General features: G+C 39.2%; 1 protein-coding gene across 1 annotated transcript; it reads left to right on the top strand.

The window, feature by feature from the left end:
* The first annotated feature begins 6,489 nt into the window (after positions 1–6,489).
* LOC150088104 (uncharacterized protein F54H12.2-like) lies at positions 6,490–7,890 on the top strand. The gene is made up of 2 exons (XM_090370022.1): positions 6,490–6,892; positions 7,400–7,890. Exons 1-2 carry the CDS (start codon positions 6,490–6,492, stop codon positions 7,888–7,890), a joined length of 894 nt encoding a protein of 297 aa, XP_090226148.1.
* Positions 7,891–27,120: the final 19,230 nt, after the last annotated feature.

The raw sequence follows: 27,120 nt of genomic DNA, 5'->3' as shown, positions 1-27,120 counted from the left end.
TAACTTTTCATCTTTCTCGTTTATTCATTCAACTGCCGTTATCTGGAACAAACTTCATACGTATTTCCTGAAAATTAGTCTACAGAAGTTCAAGTCCAATGTCAACAAATATCTTGTTTCGTCTTTTCAACCTCCAACCCAAGCACGGTACTAAGTACTATATGTTCTAATACCTCTCGTGTTTGGGGTTTACATAAAAAAAGAAGAAAAAGACAGACATTTGGAGTGACTGGATGGGTGAAATGGGAGTTTTTTTTTTTTTTTTTTTGGCTTATCCTATATAAACTTCCTTTCTTGCATCATATGCCTCAACTAATGCTGATGTCAGAATCTATTTAGGGGCAACAGTTACTCTACATTCTGTGATATTGCCAAACAGAACCTCCCAAAAGCTGTGGGTTTTATGGGGCTGTTACCTCAGAAATAAAGAGGTAATTGTATCATTCCAGTTCTTATCAACATGTTTTTGAGGAAGACGTGTATATTTCTGATTACCAATCAGTAACCTGAGACAGCTCAAATCTTGGTAGATGATATTATTTGTATGGAACCCTTCACATTTTTATGTCCTATAGAGCATCTAACTTCTCCACGGCTCTCATCTTGCAATTATATAAGGCAAAAAATTCAAAGTATTGGTATGGTTGAGGGCATAAACAAAATGTTCGGAAAAAATTTTGACTGACGGTTAATGAGAACACGCGCCAGTGGGATAATGTCTTAAGACCTATTCACTCTAGCATGAAGGATAAACCTTTTTCCATCATTTAACCCCGGGGGCTCACATCTGGTTAGTATGGGCTTGGCACACCCAGGGTCCTGAGCTGGATATCATCATCCTTCTCTTTCTTGGTCATGCCCTACTTTTGATTCTCTCTCTCTCTCTCTCTCTCTCTCTCTCTCTCAGGGTAACGGAAACTTTTTTTTTTTCCTGGTGCAGCACAAGCCTCAGGCTTCCTTGCATCATATGGCTAATAATAATAATAATAATAATATGACTTTGCATGCTTCCATTGGACATAATGAATATGAATTGGGATTTGGAGTTTCAGTATGCCGACTAATATTTAGAGCACATCTTACAGATGTACAATTATAAATAATACCATAAGCAAGTACACTCTCTCAAAACCATGACCATCCCCACATTTTAGCAATTGTACATGCCGTCATGGTGAAAACTGGTACAGCCAAGCCTTGCATAACATGAGGTTGAATAACACATTTTTCAGTTACCACTATTTGAAAAAAATGCGGTAACTTTTCATTTTACATGATGCAAATTTATAATTAATGCGATCTTTTTTAATGTGATAGCTGAAAAAGATTTCAATCGTGCGCTAAGCTTACCACGCGTGGATGGGCAATAAACAAGCATTTGCCCGCCTCGGTATGTTCCATCGACCATTGGAAGCAGATGTGTTACTTGTTTGTCTGCCACTAATCAAGTCACATGCAGACTTGTATTTAAAAATTCAAATTTCAAATGCAAAAAAAAAAGTTATTTTTAAATGAGCCAGATGAAAATGTTAGTGCAAAGGAGATAACGGTAAAAGAACTAGATGAAATCTTTTATATTGCAGAGAACCTCAAACAAAATGTTTGAGGTTCTCTGTGATATTCACTTCACCAGAGCCTAGAGAAGATTGTTGTCGGTTATCAGATATTGATTTACGGAAAAAAGAAAGCCAACACTGTTCAAACGACTTCAAATATTTCCGTAACAAATAGTTTCTTCGTTGTGTAATTTATGCAATAAACATTTAATTCTATAATTATTTTATTATCATGGTGTACAGTTAAAGTTATTTGAAAAGTATGTTTAAAATTCTTCATGGTCATTCCTGAAGGTCATGGGCCAATTATAATTTTTCCTATTGATTATTATATTCAATTAACGCGTTTGCGCGATGCGCTCGCGGGACAAATTAATCGAGGCCAATCTGTATATGTGATACTGCAGGTTCATAACATGCAGTCCAATTGTACTAGGCAAGGGATATGATCTGGCAGAATTTGAAAAATAGATCATTCTCAAGTATCAGTTACAAATCTTGGGGCTCTTCATGGTGTAAGGTTTTGAGCAAATCGACAGACCATGTTGCACCGTATATAATGTCTAAATTGTTTGCTTTTTATGGTCAGTTTGCTGAACCAAAAACCCGTTTTAAGAGTAAAAACCAGGCTACCCTTGCCTTACTAACTTAGCTATATTATGAAAAAGTCTCAAAAATTTTTGATGGGATTCAAACTCAGGTCTTTTCAACCTAGTGTGGGGGAGGATGGTGATTATACTAACTGCTTCTCACAAGTGTGGTTGTACATGGAGTGCTGTAGGTAACCCATCAGCAATAAACCTCAAATTTATTCATTTTTTACGAATCCCATATTTTCAATCTTTGCTGAACACAACTGAAAAAAAACCATGTTCATGTTAAAAACATTTTTAATTAATTTCTATAAATTGAAACTCCCTTTAGACCTGTTGGCAAGCAAATACTAATTTAAAATCTGCACCTTCAACCTGCACTTTGATTAGAGAAGTGAGTGTTAGTAATATGAGAGATGTAGTTGGGTTTAGGAGCATCAGCGACTAAGGCCATATTGCTCCATGTATGTTGTCTGTAAATTGCATGTGTTGTGTGGTCGTATTTCTGTTTTTCTGGACGTAAAAACCCGAGTTTCCAGGAGAAAAATCCATGCTGACCTGACCGGAGACCAAATAACTCAGCCACGTTGTGAAAAAGGGCTATAAGAATTTCTCACGTCATCGATGGGACTCAAACTCATCTTTTCCACCGTGTGTAGGAAGGATGGTGATCCTACCAGCTGTTCTATCCCCAAAGGCATAATATGAGAGCTCACTACTTGAAACATGGAGCACGCATATAAACTGTTTAGTTTGATTCCAGACAATGCATCAATGTCACAAATTTAGAGGGCATTACCAATTAGAGGAAAGCATACATAGGGCATTAAAGCTAGCTTGCTATCAGTAACTTCTCATGACGTCATTCAACACATGCATGTTTAACTTAATCGAGAATTTTTTTTTCTAATTTATGATAACAGACATTTCTACAATTTTCTGTGAAGAATTCAAAGAAAACATTTTCACCAACGGGTATTAGGAGCTTCAGTTATGGACGGAGTAGATGAAGCAAAAATTTCCGAATTGTTGAAGTGCAATCAACTCCTTGTGTCTAATACAGGGTTAAGGTGTTAGTAGATTAGTTGGAGGTTTAAACACATTTGCATAAAGTCTGGAGGGATTTAAACACATTTGCATACTGTTGCACGAGTGCTGGTGAGAAAATAAGGCCATCGGAATATTTGTGTTAATTGTGTAATGTCGCAGCACGAGGGCATCCTCCTCCTTCACTTTCAAATAAGGTCATCGGAATAATTGTGTTAATTGTGTAATGTCACAGCACGAGGACATCCTCCATCACTTTTTATTTTTAAAAGTGAGAAAAATACTGTTTTTATAACAATGTTTAATATAGTATTATTGTATATTTTCTTTGGCGTTCTCATAGTTTTTAAACCTTTATTGATCCTTTGATAAAAAGAAAATTCATTGTCTTGTCATAGTATTTATTAACCAATCCACCAGAGTCTTTTTTCTTGTGTGCATGTTAACCTTTTTATAGGTTCGTTTCCTTAGAGATTCAATCTGAAAATACATTTTTTTTTTAATTAGAGCCTTTTTATTATTATTGTATATCTTCTCATATTTTTTATTATTGTTTTTGTGTAAACTCTTTTTATTATCTTCTCATATTTTTTAACCCTTTATTATTGTCTTAACTTATATGTGTAAACCATTTTATTGACACATTTCCTAAAATCAAAAAAACTCAAACACCAAAGAAAATTTCTGCTTTTTAATGAACATTTTTAAAAAAGGTACATCAATGAACAAACAGTAACATTTTCAGATGTGTGGAAGCACTCCAATCCTCATGCTGCTGTTCCGAGATAATAATAATCACTATCAGGATGATGACAAATATAAGTAGTGCGATGTCTTCGACACTGTCCATTCCTACCTGTGGAGATAGAGAAATGTTAGCAGACTATTATAATCCTAAAGTAATAGGTAGTTTCAGTTCTATTGATGCTCTTCAAAAACATACTAAATTACCGAGACATGTTGTGCGCGAATTCCTAGCTATTCAACCTACTTACGTGAGACATCGACAGCAAAGAATTAATTTTCGGAGGAACCAAATTATAGTTCCCGGACTTAATCACACTTTTCAATGTGACCTGGGTGACCTGTTGGCTCTCGCCAACTCAAACGATGGATATCGTTACCTTCTGGTTTGTGTGGATTGCTTCTCGCGATATTCTTGGGTCAGAAAACTGAAAAGCAAAAAATCCAACGAGGTGGTGCAGGCATTCAAATCTATTTTCGAAGAAGAAACACCATTTTGTGTTAACACCGACCAAGGAAAAGAATTCACTAATGCTCCTCTTCGTCGGTTATTCCTTTCCCTTGGTATCAATTTCTATACAACAAGATCAGAAAAGAAGGCAGCTATTGCCGAATGGTTCATTTGGACACTGAAAGAAAAAATTTAGAAGTGGATTTCTTATTCCAAAAGTCAGAAATATATTCATGTACTCGACGACATTGTGGCTACGTATAATCGTACTACCCATCGTTCTATAGGTATGGCCCCTGTAAAAGTCACTCTTGCTAACGAAGAAGAAGTGTATAATAGACTCTACCACAGCCATACCAAAACCCTGAAACCGAAATTTAAAATCGGAGATAGAGTTGTTTTGAGCAGCGGTCTCACCCTTTTCGCAAAGGTTACTGGGGGAATTGGACGAGAGAAGTGTTTACTATTACACGTGTTTTGAAGCGTAACCCTGTTGTGTACAGTGTGACAGGCTGTGATGGTGAGCAGATAGAAGGAACGTTTTACGGAACGCAGTTACAGAAAGTTAACTTTGACGATAATCTTCCTCCTGACGTCTACCCCATCGAAAAGGTACTTAAACAAAAGACAGTTAGAGGACAACGTCAGTTATTAGTCAAATGGTTAGGCTACCCATCAAGCTTCAACAGTTGGGTCAGCTCACAAGATGTTTTTCCTTACACTACCCAGTAATGCTAGTATGGATCTGCATCCCGGAAATTCTCAGTCACAATTCACAGTGGAGCTGCCTAATGTTGTTTCTCTCTCGGGCAAATGGGAAGTAGCACTAGCCGAAGTACATTTCCCTCTTTCATGGGATAATATCTCCGATGGATGGAACATATTCTCACTGTGCCCCAAAAAGAAAAAAGAAGTCAGAGCGATGACAGTATTAAAAGAAAAGTATACCACTTCCTCAAAATTATCGATGATGTTAATTCTGTCGACAGTGACATTCAACTGAAAGTGAAAACAGACGGAACGAAAGAACAGTTCACGTTAAGGGTGAAGAACGAGGGTGTGGTGAAAATCCTTAAAGTTTTTACTCGGGTTATAGGTCTCGATAAGACATTTAGCGAGGATCAAGGAAGGTTACATATTTTCAGAAATTATCACGTCGGCGAGTGGGTTTCCAAGAAGGAAATCACAATGCCTAAAGAAACATCCAATAGAACGATCACATATCGGGGTGTGAAAGCAGAAGCTGTTCAGGTCTGTAAACTACCACGAGGGAGCTACAAAAGTATATCCCAGGTGCTTAACGCCATGATGAAACTGGCCCCCCAACTCGACGCAAAAGTGAACTCCATAGGTATAGTGTCTATCGAAATCGATCCTTCAGTTTACCTTCGCTTCCCAAAAACAGGGCTCGGTCAGATGTTAGGTTTCGAAAAAACTAGGCAGAGACTTAGAAGGTAGAGTTTACGCTAAGTACCAGGCAGATATATATAGAGGCGTCAGTTCCTATTTCGTCTATTGTAACTTAATTGAGGATCAGGTTGTGAGTGATACAAAAGCACCACTGTTACGTGTCGTATCGTTTTCCAATAACAGAGAGTTCTCGCATTTAGATTATTATCCCCTCCAGTTAAACACGTTCCACACCGTTACCATCCAAGTGCGTACAGATAGCGGTGAAATCGTGCCGTTCAGTGACGGAAAGACTACAATTAAACTTCATTTCCGTGAACGATGAATGCGTACGTCCATTACTACACAATGCAAGCAGGGAGGAACCCCTACTTCGCTGGGCCCTCTATCCAGAGAGGTTATGGTTTAGGAAGCATCTTCCGAACAGCATTCCATTTTCTCACACCGATACTGAAACCTGCAGCAGCTTTCATCGGTCGACAAGTACTGTCGGCAGGACGTAATATTGTTGATGATGTCATATCAGGTGTTCCACCTAAACGTTCGTTTTTAAATCGTGTATCAGAAGTCGGGCAAGCCATTAAAGACAAGGTGCGTAATCAGGGAGGTGGTAAACGTAGACGCCGTGATATTTTCGATGGAAGTTATGATGTCTGAGTTGGATCTTTTCAGTAAACCTGCCACTAATATGTGTGTCGAACGGTCGTCGTATATTACTTTCCTTCCTCTGGCATCTGTAGATAGTGTAGGCCCGATCGAATTCTATATTCCGGGGACTTCAGAAGAATATCTAGACCTCGGGAAAAGTTATTTGCGGTTGAAGGTGCGAATCACGAGAAGCGATGGAAAAGATCTGGAAGAAAATGATAAAGTAGGAGTCGTTAACAATTTCTTTCACTCTCTATTCAGTCAAGTCGATCTCTTTGTACAAGACAAACTGATTAACCCATCGTCGAATACGTACCCTTATCGTGCATACCTGGAAATGCTTCTTAACTATGGACGGGAAGCCAAGAATTCGCAACTGACAACAGAGATGTACGTCAAAGATCAGTACCCCGATGTTAAACAGATGTTCGAGAAGGACAGTGGTATGTACCAACGATCGAAATCCTTCTCAAAATCGAAAACTGCAGAGATGTTAGGAAGACTTCGACTCGATCTGTGTCACCAGTCTAAATACATAGTGAATAACGTCTCCCTCCGTTTGCGACTGGTAAGAAGTTCCCCCGAATTTTGTTTGCTTTCCAACGATTCGTCAACTGCCAAGTTGAACATTATGGAAGCAACGTTATTCGTACGTAAAGTGAAATTGAATCCTCAGATCCAACTCGCCGACCGGGCTAGCCGAGTGGGTAAAGTACCTGCCCGGCAACCCAAAGGTCGCGGGTTCGATTCCCGCCTCGGGCTTGGATCAAAGTACTGCAAAAACCTTGGGAGGTGCAATATGGCCATAGAAGCCGATGCGCCAACAACTACCAAATCAAAAAAAAAAAAAAAAAATCAGATCCAACTCGCACACATCAGTGTTTTAGAGAAGAACCCGCTCGTGTACCCGATTAATCGCGTGAACGTGACATACTTTTCTATTCCCAAAGGAATGGTAGATTCCACACGTGATAATATATTCCTAGGACAAATTCCATCGCGCGTGATTGTGGGTTTGGTGTCGAGCGAAGGTTTCAATGGATCGTACGCTCGTAACCCTTTTAACTTCTCTCACTTCAACCTGTGTTACTTACAAGTGACTGCCGATGGCATTCATTACCCGTCAATACCTCTGACTCCCGACTTCAAGACAGGACAGTATACGAGATCGTATCTGTTGCTCTTCTCTTCATTAAATAAATGGACGGAAGACACCGGAAATGATTTGTCATATTCCGAGTATTCAGTCGGTAATGTATTGGACGCTTTTGACCTATCACCGGACGAAAACGCCATCGGTGAACACGTTAGTGCACTGAGACGGGGGAGCGTACGTCTCGAACTGAAATTTTCCTCACCATTGCCTGAAAACGTCACGTGCGTCTTGTACAGTGAATTCGAGAACGTGGTTTCGCTGACAAAAGACATCTGTTCTTCTTGATTATGAACACTAAAGAAATAGCACGTTTGTTGGAAAGTGTTAAAGATTACCCCATAAGTGTATGTGCTCGCGACGAACTGCCTAAGAACATTCTTAGTAAACCGGTTCTTCTAGTTGTCAACACCGATCCCTCCGACAGACCAGGAACCCATTGGATAGCTACCTCGGAGAAGAAGAAGCCGATTACTTCGACACGTTTGCCCGCCCCCCGCCCGAAGATTTTGCATCGTTTCTAAAAAGGCAAAGTCGCAAGTGGACTTATAACAAGACTGTAATACAACATCGGGAATCTATAGCTTGTGGACTACATTGTGTTTTCTTTTTAACCCATAGATGTCGCGGTATTACTACGAGACAGATTTTTAACGAATGTTATTGTAAAAATTTGTGGGGCAATGATATTATTGCCACTTTAGATGTAATCGATCATTTAAATAAACAAATTTCAAAAAAAAAATTGTCTACTTACATGCTTACCCACTGTATTTTCTTTCCTCTCAAGCGACGGGGAGACGTCAGAATCGACGGTTTCTTCCTTGTCCGTTTGGGCGCTCGCTTTTCCCCGGCCGCCGCGGGAGGGAGCACGAGGGCCTCCTCCGGAGGCCCTCTTTTCTTCTTCAGCCCCAGAAAAGCCTGCAATGTTTGAAGGTAGGCCTTCACCTTGGATTCGATCAACATGTCCTGTCTCTTCAGAATTTCGGACATCTCTTCATCCAGAGAAATCATCCGTTGGTGTTCTGGTGGTGCCAGTAGTAAATATTTTTTGAACGAGTCGTTCATTTTCTTATTAGCGATGTTATCAGTGGAATTATCAGACTGCCCAGTAAGGGAAACAGTGCTCCTCCTTGCTGGGTAATAAGCTCCGTCGGCGTGTGAAGGGGACCGTTTTATCCGCTAGAACACGCAGCAGTTTCTTTTTGCGCTGCAGTCTAAGACGTTCTTGGGGGGGTGATTGGTATGTTACCTCTTAGTAAATTCTTACACAGTTCGCACAAAACCGTGACCTGAGAATGTGATGCCTGTCTCAAAATTGTATTTGCTTGCTTGGGGCTGGCACCAGACAAAAACCTGATGAAGTCACTATGTTTTCGGAGTCCTTTAGCCATGAAGGTACATATGCGATTGACGGGCCGTCCTCCGGTAATATGCACGAGCGTAGATGTAATTGTTCTGGCGTATCTTGTCGAAAGTCCAGTAATAAATATGAGAACGGTTTTTCTTTGGCCTCCATATAAATATCGACAAGAACACTCGAACGCCCTGGAAATACTTGCGAGGCTAGGTGAGATATTTGTCGGGAATCTCTGGGATTTTTAAAAACGATTAAATAGTGAGAGTTAAGACTGATGGTCCTATATTGACTACCCTGACAGAACAAATTTTGGGAGAGAAGACAGATACTTGTGTTCCTGTGATGGCTTCCTTTAATGAATATTTCAGCGATTTCGGAACTGTCTTTTGCAACGTGTAGGAGATCGTCGATTATAATTAGATTTCTGACATGTCTATCAACTTCAGGCAGTTTCAAGCCTTTTACGAATTCAACGTGCGGAAACTGTAAGAACGGGTCCTGCTCTTCCGAGTAGCAGTAAATTATTCTCTCCGGAGCGGGTGAAATTAGCTGTTCGCTGTTTTTAATAAGGGACAGAATGAAGGTTGTTTTACCGCTTTGAGTACCACCGGCCGCGACACATGTGAAGGGGTGGATAAAGGAACACATAGTGACAGAGTTTTAACCGACGAATCATTTTTGATTGTGTTTTTCACGGAAGCATCCATATGGGAATGTCCTCTCCAACTATGCGCTTCTTAAATGTGAAACCATACCACCTAGTTAACGATGTTAGTTCTTTTTTTTATATTTTTAGAATGACCAGCACCACCTTTATTTGATATGTTTATTAGAACTATATCGATTGAGAGAGAGTCTGTTATCAGAAAGCCACTTCGTGACTGATCTACACTGAAAAATGCATCCATAATTCTATCTAATGTCAGTTCTGATATCTTCATAAACGGAAGATTAATCGGTGTTTTTAGGGAGTCGGCGTTTACACATAAACGAACATGGCTAAATTCTCCTTTGTTTACATGCCCAATAATTTGCTTAAACATTTGTTTGAACAATAGAAAAAATTATTCCCCTGCAAGCAAATGTAGGTCTCGGTATTTGCACTTGTAAGTTTTATACACAGTTTTATATTTAGAGGAAAACTTCTCTGATCCTTCACTGATATCGTAGAATCGTTCGTATGTTTCCTCACCCCCACCAATTTGAATCTGAAAAAAAAAAAAAGAAAATACTTAACGTTTTTGGAATTCGGATTGTAATTCTACATATGAAATTCTGAATAAGACTTACAGGTCCTTCGTTTGTCTGAAAATGAATTTCAGCTTCAATAACTTCAGCAAGACTAACAGCTTCAGTCTCCAGGGAATCATCATCACACATCCAAGTGTCCATTTTTTTCTCTAACGATTCTGTGATGGGGGTTGCCTTTTAAATTTTCTCCAGTAACACTACGATGTTCTCTGTCCTCGATCCGACAATTAACACAAATATTCCGATGACCTTATTTGAAAGTGAAGGAGGAGGATGTCCTCGTGCTGCGACATTACACATATTTGAAAGTGAAAAAGGATGTCCTCGTGCTGCGACATTACACAATTAACACAAATATTCCGATGACCTACAGGAAGTGTAGACCGCTTTATATATGACATGTATACGGTCTGTCGTTACATACACCGTTTTTCTACAACTGTTGTGTTTTTCGTGCCTCAGCTCGACCACTATTCTACGAGTCAGTACTATGGAACCATGTCAGCATAAAGGAAGATGTAACGAATACATGCGTTTTCCCCGCCATTCGCAAGGACTCGGCAGTGGAGCCTTCCTCAACTGGTTGGGGGAAGTTCAACTTCCGGAGAGTTACATAAAATCGTTGGATCGTTCTCCTCAACCCATCAGGGATACGTGCTTTCGTCCGAGATTTTCTACTGCTCGACCACTCCCTCCTTTCTCCAATTGGGTTCTGATTGATCTGATGTATAGAAGAAACGAAGAAGGAGCATTGGAGCCCAAGGAAATAGCATTATTGAGCTGGGACCACCAGTTTCTGGTATCAATTCCCCGACCTGGACCCCTCATCTCCTCCTCCCGTTTTGGATCTTGGATGAATATCATCGTTAAACCGTAACATAGTATATTAACTATCGGTGAAGAAAAGGTAGAGTGCCTCGAAGGAATCTTTCCGTTCAAGACAGTGATCAATGCACATGTTTTTCACCTCCCAGACCCGTGTTCTTCTTCTACCCCCAGGAACCTGTTTCATCGTTGTCCCTGGAATCACCCTGAGGGACAATGTGCAGTGTTTTCTATTAACATTCTCAAGCACCAGTTGGAATCCCTAGGAGTTATTAAGGTGAGAAGTATCCCTGCCAAGAGCGAGGGGCGGGAATGATTTGTTGTTACTTTTCTCTCTACATTTTCCACTGGTGATTTATGCTCCGTACCTTTTTAAATATTAAAAAGTCAGAAATTTTTCATTTGTTGATTGGGTGAGTACAAGTATGTCTAGTTAAAAATGTATTTTGGAACAGCCGCAAGACAATGAATTTTCTTTTTATCAAAGGATCAATAAAGGGTTAAAAACTATGAGAAGATATACAATAATAAAAAAGAGTTTACACACACACAAACAATAAAAAATATGAGAAGATATACAATAATAAAAGGTTCTATTAAAAATGTATTTTCAGATGGAATCTCTAAGGAAACGAACCTATAAAAAGGTTTACACGCACACAAGAAAAAAGACTGGTGGATTAGTTAATAAATACTATGACAAGACAATGAATTTTCTTTTTATCAAAGGATCAATAAAGGGTTAAAACTATGAGAAGACACACGGCAAAGCACGTGGCACCATCTAGGGTGAAATAGGAACTAAATATAATTTTCTCTTCAGCGCTCGTGGCACAGTATGCAAATGTGTTTAAATCCCTCCAGACTTTATGCAAATGTGTTTAAACCTCCAACTAATCTACTGGTGTTCTAAAGGTGAATGGACAGTAGACAGAGCAGTAGTCACGAGGCTAAATGGCAGGCATGTGCGTCTTATTCATGGGTTATCCTGCTTACCCAAGCTGACAGATGAAAATTTGTGGCACTGCTGACCTTCAACTGATCTTCAACCAAGACCACAATGAACCTCCCTCCGTGTATTGGCCACTAGAATAGGCGCAAGTGAAGTGGCCCATAGTTATGGCCACCCATTTTCAACAACGACTAAAATTTGAATCTGAAAAGTATCACTAGGCTGCTAACAACTGGAAAAATTATAGGCTGATAGAGCAGTGTTTTGGTATGGGAGATGTTTTCCTGGGAATTTCTTGGTATCCTCAAGAGATTCCTCAATTCCTCAGTAGTCTAGTTACCATGTAGGCAGGCAAGGCAATTGCCTTCGTGCCCAGCGTCTTTGGCTGTCTCCTCTTTTTGCAATTTTCATTAAGTAGGGGCCCGAACATGTTCTTTGCCTCCGGGTCCGAAAAAGGGTAGCTACGCTACTGCCCTTAATGATGAATTTTCCCGGATGAAACGTGTGTTCCAGAAGGAAAATGTGTCCTGTCCTAGGCGAGAAGTTACATAGTCTTTTCTCATGAATATTCTGGTTTTTATTCCAGTAAACCGACCAAATCATGCTTGCAATTTACAGATACAACAGACTGATTCCACATAGCCTTACTTGCTTTGATGCTTAATATATAGGGCAGCACATACTTTGTATGCTGGTCAAAAAATATGAACTATTCAGTATCGAATCAGGCCACCTTCGTTTGGAATAATAGCAAGTGCCCTGCATGGCATGGAGTTTATAATGATTTAATTTTAGTGGTGTTTTAGTCTGTTTTGGTCTAATTGTAACCATTCTTCCACCAAAATATCACCTAGCTCTGAAAAAACAAAGAAGAGGACTTAGTTGCCGAATAGCTCTCTCCAGCATATCCTACACATTCTCAATAGCATTGAGATCAGGTGAATGTGGGGATCCAGGGCAGATGGTGGAAATCCGTGTCATTTTCAATTCTGGCGCGATTCTATATAGTGGTCATCACCTTCAGCATAAAAGTGTAACATGCAGAATGCAGTAGATCTGATACAAAATTCATTTAACTTCTTCATGACGGTGACCTTCCACCAGTCCGTGCCAACACAAAACATTCCATAATGCCACCTCAAGATGCTTGGATTGTCTTAATAAGGGCAAGCAGGGTCCATCGCTTCATGAGGTTCTCGCCACACTCACTGCCTACCATCAGTGCAAAACAAAGTATATTCTGATTCGTCTGACATATGACTTTCATCCAATATTCTACTGTCCAATTGCGACGTTCTCTGCACTACTGCAAGCATGTTTTTCTCTGACACGAGTAGCCTGCAACTAGGCAGGCGACTGCCAATACTCAATTTCTTCAATTTCCTGTGCATCTTATGGGTTGAAATTGGGCAGTTCTGGGCTTGCTTGCTTGAATTTAGATGTTATTTGCCGCCCACTGGTCTTATTTTTCCATACAGTCCTCCTTAGATTCCGACGGCTTCGTACTTAAAGTACTGTATTGTTTTTATGCCACATTTGCGCCTTTGATATGTGGAAGAACCGCTTGCTTTCCACTCATTAAAAATATCTGATATGGATGTTTTTGAGAAAGCAGTTATGTCATTCGTTTCTTGAATCATGGCTCCTGCTAAACGTGCACTCACGATAAGACCATTTTCAAAGTCTGATAGATTACGCGTTTCCCCCGTTCTGGGGCGCCTCCGTAGCCAGGTGGGCAGGAGCAGCAGTGCATAGCACATGCTTCTTGATTAGACCGGGGTTCAAGCCCGTGACCACCAAATACGGAGGATGCGGAAAGGTCAGGAAATGACCACCGCATATCCCCGGAGCAATATGGCCTTAGTTGCTAATGCTCCTAAAAACCTAACAATAACATAACATAACCCCCGTTCTGGCTTCGGATCATGCAGTCGAACAGCCTTAATACCCAACGAGGCACACGTCATCATGCCATGCCACAGTTTTGTTTGCATTTCTTCTGTCTGTGACTATCTTAATACAAAGGTTCGTATTTTTTTTTTTTTTTTTTGTTTTGGCCAGTGTGTATAATAATGTTTTCAGTGCCAGTGGACGGCTGTTCGAGTGGGATTCCCGAAGAGAATATTGACTCGTCATTTTCCAGGACTATTGAAACGGTAAGAACCCCCATTGAAAGGTTTATCAGCAATTCAGTAGAAGGTGAAAAAAATAATTCAGGGACAGTGTCCTAATCTGGTTATTTTTTAAGAATTTCTGCATGGCAAAAACAAAACAAAGATGTGAACTTTGTAATAATATTTCAAACGAAGTTTTTTTTTTTAAGTAAAAATTTTATTGGAGTTTTATTTTAGGCAGATTAATGTGTTTATGTATGTTTAAGTCTAAACTGTTATTTGTTTACCTAGGTGGAGCTTTTAGCTGCAGAATGCAAGAAACAAAAATGTTAAAAATTTTTGTTTGTGGGGATGGAATCAGGACATTTTGTTAAACCCGAATTTCATTTATCACTTTAACTGGATAATTGTAAGTTATCTGTTTCCTTGCTTATTAATTTAATTATTTGTTCAATCTAATGTCAAGCGGAAGGCTGTACTTGTATTACAGATTCAAGTATCTAAATAAGAAGAAGAAATATGAAATTTTGATTTAATGTGCTTTGTTTAGCTTAGATTATTGATATGATATCCAAAGCACTGTTTATGAAAAATAGCCTATTCCGTTCTATCTAATTTCAAGCTGGAGGTTAAACTAACGAATTACAGATTCAGCCACGTACAGAAGCAACAATGCAAATAATATGGCCTGTGAAATTAGTTGAATTTTTTAATATGCTTTATTTAGCCTATATGATATGTAAAGCACTGTTTGTAAAATGTTAGCCTGCACTCAGGGCAATCGATATGATAAAAATTACACTCACACTACTGACGATTAGGTAACTCGTTCGAAGAATGAAAAAAAAAAAAAGAAAAAAAAAAAGAGTTTGAGATCATCTTATTAGTTAAAGTGACCACGCCTGTGAAATTAGTTGAATTTTTTAATATGCTTTATTTAGCCTATATGATATGTAAAGCACTGTTTGTAAAATGTTAGCCCGCACTCAGGGCAATCGATATGATAAAAATTACACTCACACTACTGACAATTAGGTAACTCGTTAGAAGAATGAAAAAAAAAAAAAAAAAGAGTTTGAGATCATCTTATTAGTTAAAGTGACCAGATCCTTAGTATTTAAATGTTGGACATCGAATTTACAACGCCCCCCACCCAAAAAAAAAAAAAAACAATATATACATATAAAATATAAATCAAATACATATACTTTGAACTAAACTTATAAAATAAAATATCGCACTTTTTAAAAAAAATTAAAAAAGAGTGTCTACTCTGTACGAACGAAAGATGTTTTATGTGAAAAAAACATCCTTGCCTTGGAAGAGGTTAGTGTAATCCATTTGTAGAATAATATGGCGTTAGTCATACTTCCTGCAGCAGGTATGATTGTGACATCGAGACTACATCTACACAATCATAAGGAAGTATGATTGTGACGTCACAATCATACTTCCTGCAGTAGTAACTGCAGGAAGTATGATTGCAACAATACAAATATTTGACCACAACATTTGTATTTCCGTTATATTCCATTGTTAGGTGGAACTATAGATGGTTTTATATCAATAAAAGTAGGCGTACGTACCTTAACAATGCAATTAACTGCCCGATTTGTAAAATATGGTCCCGATTTGAAGAACGTTAGTGTATATGCATAATACGTCTATTCCTTTCGCCACCTGCCCGCCCGTTTGCATGTAACAACTCAACTCTCAGGGTGGATTTTCACGAAATTTATATTTGGACCTTTTGGACCAAATATCATTAAATCAGACTAATAGAAATCCTACAATTATTATTTCTTTGTCCGTCCGTCTGCATCTAATAACGCCTCCCAGTGGATGGATTTTAAGGAAATTTTATATATTTTAAGGAAATAAAGATTTGTCGACCCTCCCCGTGTTTCATTAAAATCACACCAATAGAATTCCAGTACAGGAACTCCCCGACTTATGTAAGAGTTGCGTTCCGCGAAACGCAACCCCTATGCTTGTTCAGCACTCGCAACTGTGCGCACTGAATTGATTGAATAAAAAAAGAAATCTTCGACGAACATGTGAAAATTATTTATTGTGCAATGTATTTATTCAATATTTTATCTCATACGGAAGAAAAATTACAAAAGCGTGCATTTTTAAAAATATTTCAAAGTTATAAAATTACAAAAAAAAAAAAAAAGAGAGGAGATAGGCATAACGTCAGTAAGTTTTACCTCTCGAACACCGTTGCCAGAATCGACATCATCAGCTGATAAGTACGCCGCTGCGGAGGTTGAGGGCTGTGGAGATTTAGAAGGGGTCTGCCGCTCAACCTTACGAAAGAACATATTAATGGATGACTGTTTTTTTTTCTTTTCATCGTAGATTTCTTTCTAGCAAGCATATCATTCACCCCTCTGTTAACTTTTAAGAATCGGTCGCTGTCAGGATCCATCGCCGATGCAATTTCACGAAATGTCATTGCCATCTCTCTGGCGATGAAGCGTCTCGGCTCCTCATTTGGTTCATCTTGAGCTTCGTCAGTATTTTCTTTTTTCACTATCGCTGCCTGCAAGTCAGTAAGTTCTTCGTTAGATAATTCCTTCTTCTTCCTCTATTAACTCCTCCACGTCTTTGGAGGAGTTAATAGAGGAAGAAGAACTTACTTCAACCTTAAGTAGCTCTGGAACCTTTACAATCTTATCCGTAACCTCTTCATATGATTCGTCTTTTTCGAATTCTTCGAAGCCTTTTACGCGGTGGGCATATTTTCTTCCATGCGCCATTTAAACAACTTTTAGTAATTTCAGCCCAGGTCTTATTAATGTTTAAGATGGCATGATAAATATTGTAAGATTTCCAAGACTCTTAATCTAAAATTTATTTTTCTTATCGTCTACTGCAAGCAATGCCTGAGCAAATGTTATGCGTAAATAGTGTGCTTTTAAATTCGAAATAACACCCTGATCAGTGAAGTCGTGTTTGGCGGTAGAAATATGACGCTGACTTTCGAATTGAAATCATCTAGATGTGTAGGATGTCCAGAAACATTATCTAATAGAAGCAAAATCTTGAAAGGAACGTCGTTGTCTTTACAATATTTTACAACCTCGGGAATGAAGCAGCATTTAAACAATCCTCAAAGAGAGATATTGTTATCCACGCTCTCTGGTTCGATTGGAAATGCACGGATAGGGTGACTTTATTGATGCCCTTAAATGCACGAGGATTTCCAGAATGGTACACAAGCAGTGGTTTTAATCTGTTACCTCTCGCCTCATTAACCCCAAGCAAGGCGTGGCCCTATCTTTTGACGCTTTGAAACCTGGCATTGTATTTTCCTCTTTGGAAATGTATGTTCGATCCGGCATTTCTTTCCAATAAGTCTCGTCAACGGTAAAATTTTGCTGTATTGCCTTCATCAATAATTTTTTCAACGCATCACAAAATTTCTCTGCAGATGCAGAATCGGCACTGGCGACTTCACCGCATGCTTTAACGTTGTGGAAACCAGCGCGATGGTTGAACCTATTAAACCACCCGTTGCTTTCCACAAACTTGGGTTGGGGTTCGCCATACTTATTCTTAATATCTTTATCAATACTTGTTGCTTTTGCTTGAATGATCATTAGACTCAGGGGCACTCTTCTGAATCTGATTTTCCATCCATATTATTAACAGCTGTTCCATCTTCGATATAGCACCTGAACGCTTTTTTGTGATCACTGTTGATCCTTTAACATGTTCTTTTATACTGTCCCTAAAATAGTATTCACTGTTGAAACAGCGAGACCTGATTCCGTGCAATAAATGACAAACTTTGCCCTTCTTCGTACTTCTTAATTAATCATCTTCATTTCTAAATCAATTTTGTTTCGTTTCCTAGCACTGCCATCACTTGCACTTTTTGTTGGTCGCTTTCCCTTCACCATTGTAATAAGTAAATAGGAATGAAGAGAATATTCTGAAAATGTATTTATTTCTTTTATATGATTGAAGATTTCAGTGAAGGGGAACACATTTCACCATAATAGCGTAAAATTCCACACAATGGCAGTTATCGGTATTATTGCAAAGCAATTAAGATCGAGTTTACTACCCATTTATAATTGATTGCACTAAAAGAAAAGCCCAATAAATTGGAAAGTGCAAATTGATTTTATTGTTTTTTGGTCGTGACCTCCAGAAAGCTTTAGAAAAATATCACAAAGGCATTCAAAATTGATTCTTATAACGGGAACATATGATAACGATGAAAGGATATAAGGTATCTTCGTGTCAGACGGCACCTGGGATTTCTCCCATCTCCGCATGTGTTCGCTGTATCGAGGACAGTACACTGTCAAGCCAGAGACTTGGAAGTGTATGGGCCATGTTTGTGCAGTGTGATGTGTTGTGCCCATTGTTTGTCCGGCTTATTGGCCGCCAGCCACCTAGTGGGGCCCGACGTTGTCCATACCTCGCCACGTGGAGACAAGCCGGGTATGTCCAGTATCACAAGTTGCTCTGGCAGGTCCTGCCAGAAAGGGTAGTGCCATTTCCATTATAAATATTACCTTTTAGAGAGATAAATAGCTTAGTAACGAATAGGCCTGGTGTACTGGGGTCCATAGTTTAATAAATAGCTTAGTAATATAGCGAAATTTTTAACTTCCAAGGACTTGGAACGAATTACAAAAAAAAAAAAAAAAGTGTTATTGGGATCACATTACGATATTTTCACAATACGTCCATTTATTCCTACGGAATGCAGAATACGCTTCCACGATTTTTTTAAGTTTGCACCAGCCGGCAAAAACGTATGTAAAGTCGAATTTCCGTAAGTCGGGGAGATCCTGTACTTGTTGCTTTAGCTTGAATGGTCATTAGACTCAGCGACACTCGCTTCTGAATTTGATTTTCCATCTATATTATTAATAGCTGTTCCATCTTCCCTATAGCACCTGAACAATGTTTTGTGATCACTGTTGATCTTAAGTGCGTTGATCCTTTGACATTTTTCTTGCATCAAATGCCTCTACTAATGTTAATGCTAATGTTCTTTTATATGCGCACGGTCCCTTAAAATAGTATTCACTGTCGAAGCAGCAAAACCTATTTCCTGTGTAACAGATGACAAACTTTGTCCTGCTTCGTACTTAATCATTTTCATCTTCATTTCTAAACCAATTTGTTTCGTTTCCTGGCACTACCACCACTTGCACTTTCCGTTGTCCCTTTCCCTTCATCATTATAATACGTAAATAGGAATGAAGAGAAGTTTCTGAAAAATTTGTTTTTTATATGATTGAAGATTTCAGGAAGGGGAACACATTTCACCATAAATACCGTAACGTAAAAACCCCACAAAATTCCAGTTATTGGTATTATCGCAAATGCAATAAAATCGAGTGTACTACCCGTTTATAATGAGTTGCACTGACAGAAAAGCCCAATAAACCGGAAAGTGACACTTGTTTTTATTGTTTTCTGGTCATGACCTCCAGAAACATGTTTTAGAATAATATCACAAAGGCGTTCAAAATTGATCTTATAACGGAACATACGATGAAAGTGTAGTGAAATTTTCATTATAAAAATGACCTTTTAGAGAGATAAATAGCTTAGTAATATAGTGACATTTTCAAATTCCAAGGACTTGGAATTTGAATTCCTTGGACCTCCATTTATTCCTACGGGATGCAAAATACGTTTCCCCATTTTTTTTTAAGTTTGCACCAGCCGACAAAAACTTACTTAAAGTCGAATTTACGTAAGTCGGGGAGTTCCTTTAATTGTTACGACACATGGGCTATCCAAAGCTGAAGCACTGGATATTATGCTTGCTGACAAAATAGTGCTTTTTTCTTTTTCTTTTTTTTTTTTTTTTTTGCTGTAAATGATGAATTATTAACGTTTGCTAACGCGGCTGAATGAAATGTTCTGCTCACATTAACTAACTACCTATTTTTTTTTTTTTTTATGTAGTGAACTTATATTTCTCAGCAGGTTGCAAAAAATTGCAAACCCCAGCAATTGATTTTTGCTGAACAGCATAATTCGCATTTTAATCGATGGCTTTTCGCTGCAGCTGAAATCCGCTGCCTTACTGCATGTAATGCATTCTTGAATCGGGTTAAGGAGCAGAACATGTCTTCCCCCTAACCCGCAAGCCGCCTAATGATGGGGGCGCGGTGCCCTACTAGCCCTCATTCCTCAAGATTAAAGTTCGCAGCGAAAACGCTGCTGCGTTTAGTCTAGACGCGTTTATAGACCTATCAAATTTTTGTGTACCCTCGTCGCGAAAGACGGTTTGGCTGTTATTTGGGGAAAATTGGTGTCAATCCCAGTTAGTTGAGTTTGAGACCACCAAATTCAATGCTGAATGGAAAATCCCTATAGCGGTATCAGCTGGAATCAAACCTTGAAAAGCTATTACAAGCTGCTACCGTGATCCCGTATGCTATCCCCATAATTTTGATATTTCATATCACATTTCTCCCTAGTCACATGTTGCATTCCATTGTTAGGTGCCGCTATAGATGTTTTCATATCAAAAAACAAATACTGTACAGTATAGCCTATATTTTTTTTTTTTTTTCACATATATTTGTTTTATTTCACAGAAATTCGTATATAATATACGTATTTCTGTGAAATAATAATAAAAATACATACTTCTTTTAACAATACAAGCAATAGAAATTAAATATATTTTTCCGGGGAGTGAATTTTTCTTAATAATTCTTCATTATTTGCTATTTCTTCGTACAATTCTTCACAAGAATGAGCAAAATTGCACTTACCGTGCACCATCGATGGAGACAAAAGATGTCGCAAGGATGCAGAACAAAATAAAAAAAAAAAAAAAAAAAAAAAAAAATGCAAAATCGTGATTCATGATATAAGTATGGAGGCTAGATGTCCAATCCGGGACAGTTTGTAATGCGGGGCAAATGACTGTTGTTATTTGGTTTTTAGGAGCATTAGCAACTAAGGCCATATTGCTCCGGGGATATGCGGTGGTCATTCCCTGACCTTTCCATATCCTCCGTATTTGGTGTTCACGGGCTCGAACCCCAGTCTAATCAAGAAGCGTGTGCTACGCACTGCTGCTCCTGACCACCCATCTACGCGCCGCAAACGACTGAAATCCGGTACGTACTATCCCGTCTGGTCACTTTATATCAGATACAATCTGGACTTCTTTTTTTAAATATAAACTTCTAGAACGCCGAGTAAGTTCCCCCTAGGAAAGGAGGGGGGTTCGGGGTTCTTTACCCAGAATTTTTTTTAGAAAAACCATGGCGGTAACGGCATTAGTAATAACAAATATTTTTTTATTTTAAAATAAATAAATAAAAGAAACCAGAGGTTTTTTTTTTTTTTTTTTTGTAAATAATTAAAAGTTTTTTGCAAATATTATTTTACAGTCTTTTCTATCATTTTATTTTATTTTATTTTATTTCATTATTCAATCAGTCATAAACGGTTGGTGTGTGTGTTTAAAATTGGTGGTATGAATAATCCCAACCTCAGAGGCCTTATTGCAGACACATCATGGTATCCAATCAAATTGGTCAGACAAGACTTCCCTTTAACAAAACCATGCTGTATCCGAGCAGTAACTGAAGTCTTGTCGAAATGATACTGCACTGTTTCTTTAACCAGTGCCTCCATTCATTTCCATGGAACAGAATTTAAACTAACAGGTCTGTAATTACTTGTGTCTCCCTATGTGAATTGGGGTCATATTTGCACATCTCCAGTCCATGGGTACCTCCGCTGAGTCCAAGGAAACTATCATAATTATGGCTAAGGATTTGCTTACTTCCTTTGCTGTCTCCTTTAATATAATAGATCCAATAATAACTAAATAGATCCAATCCACCCCAAGTGGCTGTCTTATGTTTATCTTCAACAATTTCTCTTTCAATTTTTCTCTTAGTTATTACAAAATCATCTAGCTTACGGCCAGAGATTAATACACCTCTGGCATTCCCCTCCCCGAATAACTCCTGATTTGTGAATGTAGATGCAAAATATTCATTTAGTTTGTTAGCTACCTGAAGAGGATCATCAACAGTTGAACTACCGATATCCAATGGACCAATCTGATTCATTCCCCTTCCTTCTAGAGTTTACATAAGTAAAGAACTCTTTGCTGTTTTTCTTTGCATCCTTTACGAAAGATTTCTCGTAATGTGCCTTTGCCTGCCTAACCTCCTTTGTGACTTGGTTACAAACCAGCTGTCATAGGCTTCTGTGTTACCTCTTAATTTATATGTATCCCTCGCATTTTTCTTCTCTGCCACATGTTTCATTAGTTCATCTGACATCCATTTAGGCGTAAAACCTGAAAAATATATCTTAGTTGGTATGAAAACCCTAGTAGCATCTAAGATTAATTATTTGAATGTTTCCCTTTTGAACTTGCTGTTGGTAACATCATCAGTTGGTCCCATCGTATAGAATTTGAATACTGTCTCAGCCCTCCGTAGTCGCCTTTACGAAAGGAAAACCCTTCCCTTTACCCCTGATGTTTACCCCTGTAGTTATCTCTTTGAGTAAATCCCAATTCAGCACACTGTGATCACTGCCACCCAGTGGTTCCTTTATCTGCAGATCCTTAATGCATGAAGGATCACTACTGATAATCAGATAAAGAGTATTACTTCCTCTCGTTGCCTCACGACATGCTGATGTAGTAAACAATCATCCAGTAAATCCACAAAAGCCTTCCTAGTGTGTGAGTGACCAACCCACAAATTCCAGTCAATATCTGGGAAATTAAAATCCTCCATTATAAGACTCTCTGATTTACTGGCCCGCTCTATTTCCCTGTACAGTTTAATCTACTCATCAGAGTCATTAGGCCTATAACACACACTGCTACTCTCAATTTTGATTTCTTAATGCTTATGTCACACCAAACTGACTCAACACTGCACTGTCCTGCCATGTTGACTGCCTGTACTTCCTTGGATTTTATGTGTTTCTTAACTAATAGCGTAACCCCTCCTACCTTCCTATCTTTGCTGTACACATTTTACTCCCCAAAATCCATTTCTGCATTCCTTCAGTTCACAGAGATATTCCTTATATCTCTGTGACATCACGTCTCTGCTGTCCCAACAATATCTGCCTTTGATATTTTGACAAATACCTCACATTCATCAAATTTATTTGCCAAACTGCTAGCAATGGTGTACACGGAAGTATACATGCACCTGTTCCTATTCTTAGCTACCCTAACACAGCCCATGTGTTTACTTGTACCGCATGACTCCCAGAAATCACCTGCATCTTGTTTTCCTGGCCGCTGTTCATTCCAATAAAAGCAGTGCAGGAATCACTTTCGCTTAATTAACTGCGTTATGCAGCAATTAGCTGCTAGATGGCAAAGCTTGTGGTTGTAACGTATGGGAACGTTGTGAATGTCAGCGTTAGTCAGCGGTCAGGATGGTTTGCTTCAAATTAATTATGACGATACCACGGTGCTACACGCGCAGACTACTCGCGCTTCAGTGATAGGATGGACACAACATCCTCTTCTTCTGTTAAAGGAAGTATTAGAGCGCGAGACGTGCCGTGACTCCAACCAGGCACGGCGCCGGCAATGGTGTGACCGATCGATAACCATGATATCGCGGCGTGGGTTAGTTTCGTGCTGGGTCGACTAGAAGTACTCAGCAATGGCCGAATGTTCTACTTGCACTGAATGAATGGCTCTTTCGTGTTCAGATACACGTTTGTTGAGTCTTCTGCCAGTTTCCCCCGATGTAGCAACTAGTGCACTCATGGCAAGAAATGCGGTAGACTAGTCCATTCTTCATCAAAGTGCAACTGGTGTTTTTACTTTGGAGACAAGGGATCGCAACTTCCTGCCTGAGAGTTTTAAGCACTTTATCTAATGGGATTTTAAAGACCCTAGAAACCTGCTGTGATAGGTTCGGGTAGTATGAGATAAAGGTGATCTTGACTGAGTCATTACCGTTAACAGTTCTGTTGGGTTGCTACGTGGTCACAGGCCTGTAGCTCTCGCCTATCTAGGGTACTGGTGGCATAGCCACACGTCGCAAGATCTGTCTTGTAAAAACAGATCTTGCGAGGTGTGGTTGCAGCATCCAATAATATTCAATGGGATTTTAAAGACCCTAGAAACCTGCTGTGATAGGTTCGGGTAGTATGAGATAAAGGTGATCTTGACTGAGTCATTAACGTTAACAGTTCTGTTGGGTTGCTACGCCGTCCCAGGCCTGTGGTCACGGGCCTGTAACTCTCGCCTATTGGGTGGCTACGTGGTCACGGGCCTGTAGCTCTCGCCTATCTAGGGTACTGGTGGCATAGCCACACCCTCGCAAGATCTGTCTTGTAAAAACAGATCTTGCGAGGTGTGGTTGCAGCAGGTCTACAAATACTCACTGGTAATCTTCCGTTGGATTTTCGTACCATTTCCCTGGGTTTAATTTACTGTGTTCCGAATTAACTTTTGGTGTAAATCCTTGAAAGCACTTCTTATCTGTTCCAATGATAAGAAGTGTCTTTAATGGTTTACACCGAACCTACAGGCCTCGTATCTGTTAACTGGACATGGCTTTATCAAGAAGAAGCTGTATGATCTGGATCTTTCTCAAGACAGTTATGTTTCTTTGGAGAAACTGAAGACTGGCCCACGTAATCCCTTTGTGCACCATCTATCGTGACCCCTTGGAACGACTATTCACAGATCTTAACCTGACGGTTATGCAACCTGTTAGTGCACGATTCAGTTCCAAATATGCTTTTACAGCTTTTTCCACATTAGCTACTTCTCGCTTTTAGAAAAGCGCAACATCCTGGCATCAGCTCCTCCATAGACCATCCCACAACCAACTCCCAGTCACCCATAATATTTCAGCCTAATTATATCATTACCCTACGTGTACCCATTCTAGGGTTACCTTTCATTGCTTCACTCCCGTTTACGAGTCATATCAGCTGTCTGCTTCTTCTAACCCAGATGGCAACTTGACTTCTGAGTAGGATGTGCTGACGATGCTCCTTCCGTTTCTCCTCTCTTGTTGCGCTTCTTCACTGGTTCCTGCAACTTCCCTTCTTGGTTACCTGGATAGACTCTTCTCAACCAGGTTGACTGATTGATATTGTTATTTATGATGCAATAGTTACTTAGGTCAAATTGTGCCAATCAGTGAGAACGAGGTCACATGGGGTGACTAAAAATAGTCAGGAACCGGTCATATAGATGTATCCCTTTTAGGAAGCAGAAGAATTCCAGGAGATTTGCATCATTACCTATGATATGGCGAAGTGTGAAGGTTCTTCTTAATTTCGTTTAAAACTGAAGGAGAAGGAGAAGAATAATATGAAGGAGGTTCTTCGGGCATGAGTGTATAATGTACATTCAACAAGAATATGCTTCACTGTGAGCAGAGTATTGCATTGCTTATACCGCGAAGGATCATTTCCTGAAGATAAAGATGAGTGAGCTGACTGTGACCGATTAGTGCTCTGGCAAAAATGACTTCTTTTTTGTGTTTATTCGGATACTGGAATCCCCTAACTGTGGTTCAAACTTTATTTGAAGGAGCTTGTTATGCATTTGAGTTTGTCATAGAAGTGTCCATTGTTCCTTACGTATACTTCTGATATTGGATCTGTCGTCAATATATGGAACATAATATGTGGTGATACATTGTTGGAATAGATGAATGCTGCCTAATCAGCAATTTCATTCCCTAATGTCCCAATATAGTCTGGGATTTAGCAAAATTTAACTGCTTGCTGCTGATCCTGAATTTGCATCACCTGAGTTTATATGGTTTTCATGATAGGATGCGTCGGTGAGGAGGAATTTTCTAATGCTAAAAAAATACATTCTGCGAGTCTATATTACACGTTTGTACATTCAATTCAATATTCTCCATCCGTACATTGAGTGGACAGTTGGAGAATATTTTGTAGGGCAAGCTTGATGGCGTAATTCTGCTATATAGCTACTGCCTTCAGTGGGAAGTGGAACAGATGGTGTTACGGGGGAAGAATTGCAGCACTGACTCCACTCCCAGAATTTGATTCACTAGTGTATATTTTTGCAAAATGTTGGTAACTTGGGTGTGAACGGTATGGAGTTGTTAATATTTGCACGGGAATGTGTTCCCCAGTTTAGGAAAAACTGGCACAGAATGGTTTAATAGAAGACTATGGAGGATCTGAACTGTTTGGATCTTTTAGTATTAGTATTAGTATTAGTAATGGTTACATTGTGCAAGGAAGCCTTTGGCTTATGCTGCACCAGCCAACAAAAAATAAAAATAAATATAATGGGGGATTTTAATTTCCCAGATATTGACTGGAATTTGGGGGCTGGTCACTCACACACTAGCAAGGCTTTTGTGGATTTATTGGATGATTGTTTTCTACCTCAGCATGTTCGGGAGGCAACTAGAGGGAGTAATACTCTTGATTCGATTATCAGTAGTGATTCTTCATGCATTAAGAATCTGCAGATAAATTAACCACTAGGTGGCAGTGATCACAGTGTTCTGAAGTGGGATTTACTGAAAGAGGTAACTACCATTAGGGGTAAAGGGAAGGCTTATTGCTTTCGTAAAGGCGACTACGATTGACTGAGACACTATTTAAATTCTATACAGTGGGACCACCTGATGATGTTACCAATAGCAAATTCAAAATGGGAAGCATTCAAAGAACTTATCTTGGAAGCTACTAGGCTTTACATACCAACTAAGAAATATTGTTGAAGGTTTAGGCCTAAATGGGTATCAGATGAACTAATGAGACATGGCAGAGAAGTAAAATGCATGGGATACATAAAAATTAACACGTGACACAGAAGCCTATATTAGATACAAGTTGATCTGTAACCAAGTTACAGAGGAGGTTAGGCATGCGAAGGCAGATTACGGATATCTTTGGCAAGGGATGCAAAGAAAAACAGCAAAGAGTTCTTTACTTATGTAAACTCTAGAAGGAAGGGGATGAATCAGATTGGTCCACTTGATATCGATGGGTCAACTGTTGATGATCCTGCTCAG

The sequence above is a fragment of the Mastigoproctus giganteus genome, chromosome 3 (assembly GCF_048544385.1).
Source record: "Mastigoproctus giganteus isolate SK-2022 chromosome 3, ASM4854438v1, whole genome shotgun sequence".
NCBI lineage: Eukaryota > Metazoa > Arthropoda > Arachnida > Uropygi > Thelyphonidae > Mastigoproctus > Mastigoproctus giganteus.
This window is presented reverse-complemented; position numbering and strand designations above follow the sequence as displayed.